Source organism: Candoia aspera, chromosome 1, assembly GCF_035149785.1.
Source record: "Candoia aspera isolate rCanAsp1 chromosome 1, rCanAsp1.hap2, whole genome shotgun sequence".
Classification (NCBI taxonomy): domain Eukaryota; kingdom Metazoa; phylum Chordata; class Lepidosauria; order Squamata; family Boidae; genus Candoia; species Candoia aspera.
In genome coordinates, this window is record NC_086153.1 from 129,249,792 (window position 1) to 129,264,246 (window position 14,455).

The following is a 14,455-nucleotide window of genomic DNA, read 5'->3' on the forward strand; positions in this document are numbered from 1 at the left end:
ATATGTTCTGCTTACTGTGGTGTGAAGACAGCACATGTACTAATTGCCAAGGAAATAACTTCACAGTAGAATCTACACCTCATCACCTGCCTGCCGATGAGTCAAGAGGATGATATTCCCATGGCTGGACCTAATAATTATAATAAGCTCTAGTCCCCTCTTACCTCTATCATAAACTACAGCATGGTTTATAAACTGCAGTAGCTATTCATTCAAGCTATTGAGTCAAAACCAAACAAACTACATAATGGGTTATCTTGAGAGTGTCAATATGCAGTCTGCTGTCATTCATTTTTTAGCTCAAGAATGGGTGGAGCCATTCCATCCCTTTTTTTCTGGGGGTGGGTGGGTCTTAAGGGGTAAAATGGGTGCTGATTGTAAGGATCCCTATTTTACCTCTTAAAGTCCCTGACACCAACCCCCTGTTGACACACCACACAAAGCTTGGTGACCTCCAACTGACAGAAATTGCATTACTCTGTCTTAGCCAAGTTTGTGAATGAATTTCAGTTCACTGAATATCTCCACTTCCCTTTCAGAATAAAAGCCAATGAACTGAAGCAAAGATTAGGAAACAATAGAGTAACGTCATGCCTCATCTCTTCTACTTTGGTCTTGAATCCTTGCTCCAGTAAGTGGGGTCTGATACTGGACACCATTGAGAGGACCTGAGTTAGCAGCAGTTCCTTCTGCTATGTAGTAATGACTATCTAGATCTTAAGATACTTAACTGGAAATTTTCTCTTGGAATGATTGCATGTAAATTTGATTAATTACGGCTAGACTACTTTTTGGTTACTTGTGCTGCAGACCGTAAGGAACTGTTAAAAATAATGTATACAGTATATATAACTATATACAGTTATATAGTTCCTATTTACTTAAGAAAAATTATGTTTTTTTTTTCCTGTTCTGTTTGTTTTTGCAGATAGCTGCCGGAGCAACAGAAGTATCAGTGTTTGGTGCAGCATCTGAGACTTTCAGTAAAATAAATATCAATTGCACTATAGAAAAAAGTCTGGAAAGCTTTGAGGCTGTAGTTAAATCTGCAAGAAATATGGACATTCCAGTGCGAGGGTAATCATTATTAATTTTATTAATTTGATCATTTCTTTGCTATATTTTCACACTGACTAAAGAAATAGATTACTAATTTGCAGCACGGTCTTTGGGTGTTTACTCAGAAGTGAATCCTAGTGTATTCGGTTGGACTTATCCTATATAAGGGTGATTTTAAGATTGCAGTCTTAGTTACAGTACTCTATTCTCTCAATAGGTGTTTCACTTCAGACTGATTAATTACCTAGTTATCCCCTTTATATAAGTGGGGTACAGCAGTACTTACGTAAGAGCAGTACAGCAGTACTCGTTAACTCCAATTTGTACATCATGTCCATGCATATCTTCTCTTGTGCAGTTTTTCAATGTAAATCCAACATTTTCTTATGATCCATTTCTGGAATCCACCAAAGATCTGGATATCTCCAACCATTTCTTCCTTCCCAGCAAAGTCTTTTGGTAAATTTGCAGCAAGTAAGCTGATTGGTAGTGAACTGGAGCTCATGTGGTGGAACTCTCAGGATGGGTTGACTCAAATATAGAATGCAGTTCAACTTAACTCCCATTTGAAATCCTTTCCTTGACAGTGAATGCAACAATGAGTGTTCACTTTTTGCCTGCATTGTACCTGCAAAGAACAGACTAACGAGGCATTTCTGTACTATGTAGCATTGTCTCTGTCCAGATGTTACAGCAGGGACAGAGACTTGCTGTGAACTTATAATACATTAATTTTAATAATTATTTGCAGAAAAAGCTGGTGCGATTTGTCTTAATTTGGACTTCAGTGTTGCGGCAGGACAGAGAGATTACTTTAACAACTGCTTGTCCTGTTCACATGGATTTTTAGCAGGTAGTGTATGTAGAGATGAGGACCACCACTATCTCACCCAAAACATTGTCCTTCTTGGATGATTAATTTGGCCTAGATGGGACTGGGCTCCAGGGTTGAGGTAGTGATCAATGCATTCTTGAGAGGGGATTATGTTCCTGCTGGCAGTTGTAAGGCCCTTCTTGGAAAAGCCCTCCCTGACCTGGAAGATCCTTGTAACTACAGGGCAGTCTCACATATTTCATTCCTGGGTAAAGGCTCAAGAAAGTTGTGGGCCCAGAGGATTTGGATGCAACTGCTTCTCTGGATAAATTTCTGTCAGGTTTTTGGCTGGGATATGGTCATGAGACTATTTTGAACACATTGATGGATGACCTAAGCTGGAATCTAATAACTAGATGTGGAAGTGGGGACCTGACAGTTTTTCTAGGCTACTTAGTGGCTTTTGATACCATCAACTCTGGTATAATTGTAGGTGATCTAGCAGGATTGGACCTTTCCGGTGAACTTTCAGAAATCCTGTTAAGAGCTTTTATATTCTGTTTTTCCTGGCAATCTGGAATCTATATTGCAAGAATACATCAACAGCAATGGGTAAATGTAGTGGAAAAATCTCCTTGAAATCTTTAGAGAGGCTTCTTAAGTTACATTGCTACAGCTGGACCAGCATTGGTCCAGGGTCAGGCAAAATCTATACGTTATCAGCGGACTTAATAACAACTGCTTACTGAAAAATGTCAAATGCTTACTATTTTTTTAAAAAGTATGCAACCTAAATATCTTTATTGATTATTCATACATATGATCTCCATATTTATATATCCAGTCCAGTAAATGAAATTAATTAGCTGAAGACTCAGAATGAGAAAAGAAGTGGTTCTTCTGAACAAGCTGTAATTATTAATGTTTTGAATTGCTGCTGCAAGGTACAGTGAAGCTAAGCCTTAGATGGCTGTGCAAATCATTCTGAAGTATTTTGTTCAGAAACAAAATCCCATCTGGATTTGCAAGGATACCACAACCACTTGAAGGCTCAACATGGCAGCTTTGAAGACTTTCTGGTGCAAATGTCTTCTATGCATGAACGTGCCTACCCAGAAGACCTTGGGAGGGCTCTTGGGAGGGGAAAATATAGAGAACGTATTTTATCCCCTGTCAGGACCTGTGGCAATCACCAACAGAAGGCAATAGTATGGTTGCATAGGTTTGTTTAATCAGGGTTTGAATACAGTTGTCCTTTTAATGCAGTTCTCAGTTCCAGCACAACTAATTCAAAGTGCACATGATTTTTGCAACTAATGCAAACAGAAAGGTTGTCTTAATTAGCAAGCAGATAGTTACCAAAGGATGTTTTTTAGCTCCTTGATTCAAAAGGATGCTGCAGTGTGGAAAAGAAAGTGAGAGAAGCAGCAGGCAGCAAATGAACTATAAAATAGAGAAGCCACTACACACTGCATTCATGCACTTACACACTATATGTACACCACACACATCTAGCTTACACACAGACAGTTTCTCTTTGTCACTTATTTGATAACCTAAACATTTTGGACTCTGATTAGCTGGTTTTCATCAATCTTATGGAATACTGTTATAATTTTAAAAGACAATTTGGAGAGGTATTTAGCTGTTCTTAGGCAGTACTTGATCATGAAGTTCATGTCCTGACTCTTGGTATTTTTATGCATCAATCGTACTTCGATCTTCTGCTGATCTTTGGCACATCATTATTTTAGTCCATCCTGGCATGCTGTTGCATTTCCATGCACCTGTGCATTCATATGGACTGTAAGTACTTCATTAAGCTAAGTAAGCTAAGTATTCATCATATAGTTCGTTGTTCATTATCCATCATGATCACTAGAAGAGTTCATTTATGGGCAAGCCTGCAAAGAAGTTACACTGCTTCAAATATGGATTTTCTCTGGTTCCTGCTGGCTGTACTAAATAAAATGAATCCTGGAGAAGAGTTCCCAGCTTGGGTTAAAAGCAAATATCAATTCAAAAGGCAAAGATTATGGCCAATGGAGTGCTCTCTGCAGCTTTTTAAATCAGTAAAGGTACAAGGTAAGGTTGTCTACTTTCTTCCTTATTCATCATTGCTCTAGAAATATTGGCAGAAAAGATCCAAAGGGAAAAACTATCAGATCTCAAAATCCGTGGCGAGGAATATAAGCTTAAATATTATGCAGATAATGTAGTATTAACCATCACAGAACCACAAAGAACAATAAAACGGTTAATGAAAATTCATAGCTTTGGAGAATTCTCTGGATACTAAATGTCTAAAAAACAAAAATAATTACAAGATATCTAGCACAAGGAAAATACAATCTTTTGCAGGAAGAATCTGGCTGTCAGCCCACTAAGTGAAATATCTTGGTTTGCATTTGGTAGGCAACAATCAAGAAATATATAAAAATACCTATGCTAAATTATAGCAAGAAATCAAAAGAGATTCTGAAAGGTGGAGGTATCTAAAGCCATCCTGGCTAGGAACAATTGCAATTATTAAAATGAACGTATCACGCAAGATAAAGTATTTGATCCAAATGGTGCCAATTACAATCTCAGAGAAAACCATACAAAATGGCAAGAAATTGTCAGCAGATTTATATGGACTGGGAAAAGACCTAGAGTTAAGTGCAAAGTTTTACAAGATTCAAAAGACAGAGGTGGTCTTACTCTTCCAAATTTTAAATTGTATCATAAAGCAAGTTGCCTGTCATGGATAACAGAGTGGATAAAATTCCTGAATAGTAGAAAGTCAGTACTTGAAGGAGCTGGCCTAGCTAATGGACTTTACAGATGTTTATGGTACAGAAACAAAAGAGGACATATTATCAGACAAGTTTATCAATGCTACACTCATCTCTAGATGTATAATTTAAAGCAACCTTATGTTTATTAGCATTTAAGAAACCACAGTTAATATTGATACAAACCTTTCCCCCTTATCTTTAAACGTTTAACTTACCTAAATCATCATGGTGTTAATAATCTTGTTAATACTGTAAATTCCACTGTACCCAAATAATATAATGTATTACTTGTACCTTATAATACAATGTTTAAAAAAACCTGTTTCTGTATATGCAAAGTTCTTTTCCAACAAGGCCTTCTACACAGCCATTCCAGGACTGTAGGCAACTGTTTTAAGCAAAGGATCTAGAAAGTGCTTTGTTCACGGAATGATTTTTCAGGGGCTGTGCATTTGGATACCAGCTGCTGAGGTCAACCATGAATGGAGGCTGTTCCTGTACTGATAAAAGAAACCCCTAATGGCACTCAATCCAGCAGGACTTTTCCTACCACTTTAGAACATCCTGTAAGACCACAGTCCAAAGAAATTTGCTAAAAAAAATCCAGTCATCTAAATATTGTTAATGTATTTTGTATATTCAATTGTACTAAAATCTTCTGGGTAATCTGGTAATGCAGACTGCACAGAGAATTATTATCTTTTAAATTAATTCAAAGATTCACAAGAGCTTTCCCAGAAGAAGAGTATGTATAATCACAGACATTCTCCTGATAACGATAATTAGGAAATGTGAATGTAATCCATGAAAAAAAGCTTAAGTAAATATATTGTAATTAAACTAGGGGCAGTAGAGCAGGTGGATAACATGTCACATTTAGACAACTTTAATTGCCTGCTAGCCAAAAAACTGACCGGGTGGTCTTGGCAAGTCATGCTGTCTCTATGTATGATCTGACCCGCAAGTACCGTGAGATGAAAATGGAGTAAGGATTGTAAACACAATGCTTATTTTTTGAATTTTGCTTTATAAGACTAATAAGAGACTTTCCATAGCTCCTTGCATATGAATAATGTTAGGTCAGACCCAGGTCCTATTCAATCTAACATGTTCCCGTGGGAGCTAAACAGATACCTATGGGAAATCCACAAGCAGATCATGAACAGAATAGAATCTTCCTGTTATTTTCATTGAGACTGTTAAGATGTGATTTATCTCCATTATCTGAGGTGATATAAAACATCAGTAACTTTATTCTTCATAAATTAATTTGACCACTCTTTTAAGATATCCAAGATTGCAGCCAACACTACATCTTCTACTAGTGTGCAGCAAAATTTAACTGGTTTGATAACTCTCTGTCTTGAATCTCTATTCATTAAGTTCAATAATTGACCCCAGGGTCTACTGTTATGAGATACTCGTAATTAATATTTTGAGAAACTGTGACCTTTACATAGTGGTTTTCTGTGTCTTAATTTTAAGAACGTCTGGAGTTCACAAATTGCCAGAACATATCAGCTTCAGTTTTCAGATCTAGGACTCACCTTTAACACCAGTCTACAACTTGACACTAACTTTTAACTTTTACCTTTAATAAACAACAAACAAAAAATCCCAAGTAAGCAAATTGTGATGGCACAAATGTGTCCCTACTTGTAAGTAAAAGAGCAGTCCACTTGTGGTTGACCCAAGCGATTGACTTTAATTCCATACAGGAAAATTAAATGTTTTGCCTCATTTCTAGAGTTCAATATGGCAGCAAAAGAATCTGATCTAATGAAAATATAAAGTGTCGTATCTGCTTAAAGGAAATGAAAATTATTTGTATTCTTTCACCAATGGTGTTTTGCATATTAAGTAAATTGTTCTAAATGGCCATAATCTTGTCCATGTTCATTGAAGCTTGACATCAGTTATGGGATTTAAGAAACATTTAACATACCTTTCTCTTGGTATGTTGTTGTTTATTTGTTTAGTCGCTTCTGACTCTTCATGACTTCATGGACCAGCCCATGCCAGAGCTTCCTGTCGGTCATCAACACCCCCAGCTCCCCCAGGGACGAGTCCATCACCTCTAGAATATCATCCATCCATCTTGCCCTTGGTCGGCCCCTCTTCCTTTTGCCTTCCACTCTCCCTAGCATCAGCATCTTCTCCAGGGTGTCCTGTCTTCTCATTATGTGGCCAAAGTATTTCAGTTTTGCCTTTAATATCATTCCCTCAAGTGAGCAGTCTGGCTTTATTTCCTGGAGGATGGACTGGTTTGATCTTCTTGCAGTCCAAGGCACTCTCAGAATTTTCCTCCAGCACCACAGTTCCAAAGCATCGATCTTCCTTCTCTCAGTCTTCCTTATGGTCCAGCTCTCGCAGCCATATGTTACTACGGGGAACACCATTGCTTTAACTATGCAGACCTTTGTTGTCAGTGTGATGTCTCTGCTCTTAACTATTTTATCGAGATTTGTCATTGCTCTTCTCCCAAGGATTAAGCGTCTTCTGATTTCCTGACTGCAGTCAGCATCTGCAGTAATCTTCGCACCTAGAAATACAAAGTCTTTCCCTGCTTCTACATTTTCTCTGCTTGGTATACATGATGTAAAAACTATTTTTCCCATCCACATAGAAAATAGGCCTACAATTATTTTTGTATTTTTTAAAATATTGGGAATGAGATTGAGATTGGCAAAGATAGATGTATTTTACCTTTGATTTAAACACTCCTATATTATGGGAATTTGTTGAATAAATTAGAAAATGCTACTACAAGTATATATTGCGTCATCTAGTACAGTACTCTGCAATGAGCAATTTTGAAATACAGTTGAAACTATCCAAAGTCCTATTCGTTTTTAAAGCTTTGCTTTAATTAGGAAACATTTTTCGGCTATTATTACACAATCCCCTTATCTCCTAGTGTTCTGGCAGTAATTATTTGGTGGCTTTATAATATGACATTTGCGAAGGAAATATCAACAGCCATGTTAAGAATTCGCTTTAGGATGCATGTCTGTTCTTCAAACATGAACTTCCAATGAAAATAAATGTTTCTGCAATGAACAGTGTAAATTATATTCAAACATGCAATATAATAATAAACAGGAAACAGCAGCATCTGCGTCTCAGACCAGATTCTCAGGGGTCTCTCTGCATTTGGATGTGCTAGCAGCTGTGCGTGTATATGGCTTTGTAACCATCAGATTCATGCAAGAGCCTGACTTCTGTGTAAGACTCTGTTTCTACTTGATTTTATTTTCATTTTATTGGAAGCTGATAGTGGTAAATTACAGCTATACTTCATAAACGTTCCTTCTGAAGACCAACATCCATAATAAATTATAATTTCAATTCCCAGGAGTTTTCCAGGTGGAGGGCCCTGAAAAAAAAAACCATCCATGGTTTTCAGTTATTTCAGATGAGAAGAAGCAGTGATTTTTATCTCTCTTCCCATTGAGGCATCCAACATTTTAAAATACAGTACAGAAGAGTGCTATATATTTGCCCATTAATGCCTAAGTTTGGCTTATATACATGTTTTTAACTGGAGGATGGAGAAGTGAGCTTAAGTGAATTGATTTATCAAAAGGAGCTGCATCTAGTTTCATCACTTCTTTATTTTTGTGGAAGGCAAAACAGACATGGCTAAGACAGATGTTAGCAAGATGTTAAGCAAGATGGGATGTGCATTAGTCCTTGATATTGCTATTCATTTCTGATTTAGTAAAGGAAGGCAGATTTCCTATTGAGTGTTAATGGAACCTTATAATACACACAAGAACATTGTCAATGTGTGGGGTGCTGATGTGATTTTAAAAGGATTTTGAAGCCCTCAGCTTCAGTTTGGAAGGCTATTGGATTAGTTCTCAGCTGGGTGATGTTGATGGGCTGAATTAGTATTGCTTGTGAGTCTGTGGGCAGGAAGTCCCTTTTCCTTTCCATTATAATGTATTCACTGGGGTGGGGCATGGGCTGAGAAGCCTGTCATCTATGTTCTTCAGAAGACCTCTAAGATATTGGGGTTTTCTGCAGGGATGTCATGGGGGAGATGAAGAGGGTGTACAGCTGGAACCACTCTCAGCCCTTCACTTCCCAGCTTTCCTGTAGCTGATATCAACAAAAATGGAGAAAAATGTATCACTGAAATGCTGAACAAAAGCAGACATTGATTAGGCACACTAATTTATATAATTATATGCATTATAATAATGTATAATTATGAGCAGTGTCCTTCAGGAATTTCCATTGATTTATCTGCTAAGTTGGCTTTTGCTTTGGCAACTATCTTAGGCTTCAGATGTCTATCACATAGAAAGCATTGCCCTACAAAGGGATCATCCATCCATCCATCCATCTTTAAATATGGTTTATATAATTTATTTATTTAACTGTTTTAATCATATTTTAGTTAATCTGTTTGTGTTCAAACAGTTGTATTTCTGGGTTTATTTTTATAATTCTTGCTATCTCCCTTTCATGCTAATTCCGAGAGAAAGGAGGGCTGCAAAATCAGTAAAAATAAAGTGTAATACAACTCACCAAAGACAACAATTAACTATTGATATGCAGCCTCGAGGATCTTGTTTTTATTTCTTAAAGGATTGTTATTTTTAATCTGATTCTGAACAAGGGAGCCCTCCAGTTTGTGAACATGGCTGTTTCTAATTACTTTTTGTGTGTGCGTATATGTGTAAAAGATGGATGACCAAAGTTCCACTGATGGACCCTGGCATTCTAGGTACTGATACCAATCTACATCCAAGATTAACCAAACTCAGAGAACAGTAGATAACCTTTCCTGTCCTTTCCATGATTAGATACTACAAGGTATCCTTGTAGTTTTCAAAATTTGGTAATGGGACTGCTTTCTGGTATTTAACATAAAGACAGCACAGATTTTGGTTATTACAAGAAAAATTATGCCTTATATACCGTAACAATATCTACAGTATACTGAGGGCCTTTGTTGTTTATCATCCATCACTGGAAGAAAGATCACTTCTATCTGGTTTCTTCCATTTTATCCCTTTGTGAATGGCAGATGCCTCAAATTAATAAACTCTTCAGAGATAGTACCATTTTTACCTGCTAAGTTCAGTGCTTGGACAGTCAATGACAAGGAAACTGAAAGAGGGCAGCAAAGTCATATCTCAGGATCAACCCTTTAAAAATAGGATTGGATTATATTTTTCCATTATGATACTAGAGCAACTCATGGTGCTGGGGCTTTGCTCTTGGATGGAAGACTGAAACAGGAGGAGTGGTTGGCAGATGTGTGAAGCAGTCAGGAGAAGGAAGGAGTTTGGATTAGGACTGCAAACTACCTGTCAGAGAAGAATGTGAATGGAAAAGGGGCGAGTAGAGTTGGAGACCAGGTGGTATATGCAGCTGCAGCCAGTGTGGAGGAAAGGCATGGGTTAAGACATGCCTTGGATGAGCATAGCTAGTATTTTAATGGCAGCTGGAAAGATTATGGTGGCTTGTGAAATTTTAACTATTAGCTGGAAGGAAGGAAAACCTGGCTCAGTAGATAGAGAGGATAGCTGCTGGTTAGCTGATGTGAGGTCCCAGGAAGCAGATTATAGGAGACATTTTATCTACCACAGTAAGGATGGGTAGAAGGTAAAGCAGGGCCCACTGGTAGATCAGCAAAGTTCTAATATCCCTCCTCTCTCCCATTATATATTGGGGAAAGGGTAGGAGGAGCAATGTAGAATATATTTTTGTTTGAAAGACGTGAGCTCTGCCCAGTTCTGGAATTCAAAATAAATTCAGAGTTCTTTAGTTCTGTGAGATTGAATTTTGCACCAAGTTCTAGCAGGTAGATATCAAGATTCTTTTTTAAGAATAGAGTAAATCATGGCAGGCCTGGAGTGGTCAGCTGCAAGCAATTCTCATTTATATGAAATGTAAGTATTCTGAGTTGGTGGCTGCTTTGGCAATATCCTGACTGAAGTCCACTGCATGAGCCTTTCATCCTTGAAGGGAAGGTGCCTTGTACTGGCATATCATTGCTTGAGTTGAACACAGAATCATCATCCCCAGTGCTGCAAGATTTTATTTTGTGATCACAATGCAGATAATATACTGGTTCAAGAGTTTGGAACTAGAGAGTAGAAGTCAAATTGTAAATATAAATCCAGCTAGTTAAAAATAAATTTGATAGGAACATTGGATTTTTTCCCCAGAAGTATGTGTTTAGATTTTAGCATATGGCATACTACTTGTGACTTGGTTGCTGGTAGCTTGCATTTGATTTTATCAATATTTCTGTACAACTTTGCAGAGTAATTTGTCTACTACTACATTTTTCCTAATTGCACATACTGCATTTAAAAATAATGATGGTTGCTTGTGAGAGTTAGTATATGGATGTATATCATAAGTGTACCTCTTTTCCTTTTTGTTTGTTTGTTTAGGTATGTGTCTTGTGCATTGGGATGCCCTTATGAAGGAACTATTCCTCCAGCTAAAGTTGCTGAAGTAAGATTATTTCTTCTAAATAAAAACCAAACCAGAATATGTATGTCTTAAATATACTCTACAACTCCTTATTCTTCCAAAGTTGTAGGGATAGCTGCATGTATGATTCATTTCCTTGTGACAATTAAAATTGAAAATTTAGGAGCATGCTCGCAATATATTTGTTTATATGTAATACGAACTGAATATGGAACTGCCAAGTACCTTGAGAGATACTTCTAATCTGTAAATCAGTGCCAGTTCTTTTCCCTGAAGCAAAAAAGCATTTATTTGCATTTCAGCTATATAATTGTTCCCCTCTATCTTCTCTGTTAGCTGTATTAGACAGTAAGTAGCCTCCATCTCCAATCCAAGCTTATAGCATGAGCCATAGCTATTAGCTGCCATCAAATATATATAGTTTGTATATATTTTCAGAAGCAAGAATAACTGTCTGTTTAGGTAACAATAGAAGCATCAGCTCCCATTGTTAGTAAGCAGGAAAGTAAAACACATGGTGGGAATTTTCTTCACTTGAGGCAATAAAGTAGCATTCCTGAACGTGTCATGAACACTTCTGCTCAAGCCAAGATTTAGAATTAAAACTTACAGATTTTACACAATCTGCCTTTTCTACTGAGGAGTAGATGGACTGCAGAAGCAATGAAAATACGTTTTTAAGTCTAAGAGGCATCCATATGAAAAAGAATTTGTGTGTGTGTATGTGTGTGTGTGTGTACCTGGAACAGGGATGGAGAAACAGAAGAGCAGAGCCCACTGATTTATCACTATTCTTCTGGTAGGTCATTTTCTGGTGGTTTGGATTCTTGTAAAAAAGGATTTCTCAAGGAGCCTCAAAGGATAAAAGGACACAAACAATAAACACTGACTTTAATAAAAGTTGGTGGTGATCATAAATCAGAATCCAGTCCTCAGGATATGAAAAGCCAGAAAGTTGATACCTCCCCCAGCTCAACTAGGGGCCATGGAAAATAGGTAATGATTGGATTTTCTTAAAGGGGGTTGATGAAATTCATTTGATAGGTTGTTCAGAGACATAAGACCACTGCAGAAAAGGTTCTCTCTTGTACTGTATCTGTCAACTTGACAGCTATCAGAGATGGGCATCAGCATCCCGCACTAGCTAAGTTGCTGAACTATCTTTAAAGGCATGCTGTGTACATTACAATAGTCCAGCATGGTCATTATTAGAGTATGAATAATTGAAACCAGATCAAATTATACCAACCTACATGGCAAAAAGTAATCCTGGCCACTGCTGCTACTTCAGCTTTCCACATTGATGATAACTGCAAGAGACTTCTTACTATCTCTTTTGTGGGAGTGCAACTTTATCTAAGACCAGTTGTAAACCTTCATCCAGAATTCATTTCTTAGGACACCGCACGTCAGTTTTGTTTCAGCTTGTTTGCTTTCATCCATCCACAACATCGTTTCAAACATTATGTCAAGAGTTCCACAGTTGAACCTTGATCTGATCTGGAACAATACATTTTATAATCTCTCAAAGCAGTCTGTTTTGTTACTGAATAACTTCTACCATTAATTTTTTTTCCTGCTGTTCAACTGAAATCAACTTCCTTTTATTCAAACTATTGTTTACTAACCTGTCTTCTGAAGGTACTCCAAAAATTCTGCCCCATCTTCTGCAAGACAGCTGTTAGCTATTTGAAGACAGCTATCATGTCCCCCACACCCCTTCTGTAAGTTAAGCATCCCCAACAAGAGGATATACTTGTTTGTAGATTTTTATGTCTAAAATGCTGAAAAGGGGAATAAGTGGAAGGAAAAGATGTTTTCACAGATTGCTCCTGATAGCTAAGTTAATGGTTAAGCGATCCGGAAAATTACATCAGCGGTTTCCTTTTACTGTGAATAAGTGGCTATTCACTGGAAAACCTGAACAATATTTGATCTTCTGAAGAATATTGTAGAAGTTTAGCTTCCCATACTGGCCTTCTTCTACATCAAGACTGCATGCCTTGAGGCTCCACAATTTTAGATGTGTCCCATAAAGCCCCTCCAAACAACATCACTGAATTGTAATTTCTAATGTGACAGAAAAGGAAATGTACTTAAATACATGAGGAATAATCATACAGTATAAATTTGTATTCCACTAAACTTTAAATCACATTGTCTGGCCATGCCTATTTCTTGGAGGACAACCTTTGGCATGCCACCCAAAAAAACCAAATACCTTATCCTGAGAAAAGTAGTCCATCAAGCTCTACATTTTCTATATGAGTTTATTTTTCCCCCTCAAAAAAGAGAAGGGATGTAAGCTCTGAATGCTTTTTAAGTCAGAAAGAGGAATAACAATACAAATCAGGTATATGCAACAGAGATCTGCTTTGGCTTTCATTGATTAAACAGACAATGTAATATCAGCTGGGCCTTTTCCCAGTTTTAATTGGTTTAGGCAGTCTAAAACTAGCACTGTGTCCTGTTGTTCAGTCAAATATCTTGATCCCAAAAGCCTACAAGGTGGCAACCTGATATGTAAGTTCAAAGACTCATTTTGTGACTTAGATCTGCTTTTCTAACCCAATGCCTTCCAGGTCTGTTGTGATTAGAATTCTGAGTCATCTGGTTTAGATGCTCCATAAATCTCAGAAAGATAGAAATGAGCCATCTGAAGAGAAAAATGAATGAGTTCCTAGTATTAGTTTCTGCTCCTCAGAAATTCTTCTTTGACACGTGAATTTGTAATATTAAAATAGACAATTGTTATTTCCCTTGTTACCTCTTGCTTATATTTGAAAGAACTATGTTTTTCTCTAATCAGGTCTCAAAAAGGCTATATAGCATGGGATGCTATGAGGTCTCTCTGGGAGATACCATTGGAGTGGGAACACCAGGCAGTATGAAGAGAATGCTGGAATCTGTTATGATGGAAATTCCATTGGCTGCTTTGGCAGTGCACTGCCATGACACCTATGGCCAGGCCTTAGCCAATATTCTTACAGCTATGCAGGTAACTTCCAACCTCTGGGTACATCTTCACAAACCCCATCCATCCATCCATCCATCCATCCATCCATCCATCCATCCATCCATCCATTTATGTAGGTTGGGGAAAGGAGGGGGAAAGGAAATGCAGATATGTTCTGAGCTGCTCAGTTCTGGGAGTCATTTGATGTTACTCCAAGAGCATGGGATGGGGGCTGCAGAGGCATGATTACCACATGGCTTCCTAATTGTCTTTCACTTGCAACATAGCACTTTAGAAACTTGGTTTCTAAATGTACACTTCATTACTAGCAGAGTGATTCATGTGTTTTACAGATTCAGGAATCCTGCACACACATTACTGCAGGAA

The 14,455-nt window shown here is 37.6% G+C and overlaps 1 protein-coding gene across 3 annotated transcripts in view; it reads left to right on the plus strand.

Moving 5' to 3' along the window:
* The window catches only part of HMGCLL1 (3-hydroxy-3-methylglutaryl-CoA lyase like 1), a 59,520-nt gene that overhangs the window by 21,308 nt on the left and 23,757 nt on the right, over window positions 1-14,455 (plus strand). For 2 of the 3 annotated variants that reach the window (XM_063313513.1, XM_063313504.1), the window contains exons 5-7: window positions 929-1,077; window positions 11,070-11,133; window positions 13,922-14,110. In XM_063313513.1, the coding sequence (XP_063169583.1) occupies window positions 929-1,077; window positions 11,070-11,133; window positions 13,922-14,110 (402 nt within the window). The remainder of the gene's footprint in view (window positions 1-928; window positions 1,078-11,069; window positions 11,134-13,921; window positions 14,111-14,455) is intronic. The other variant, XM_063313523.1, reaches the window with a different exon arrangement.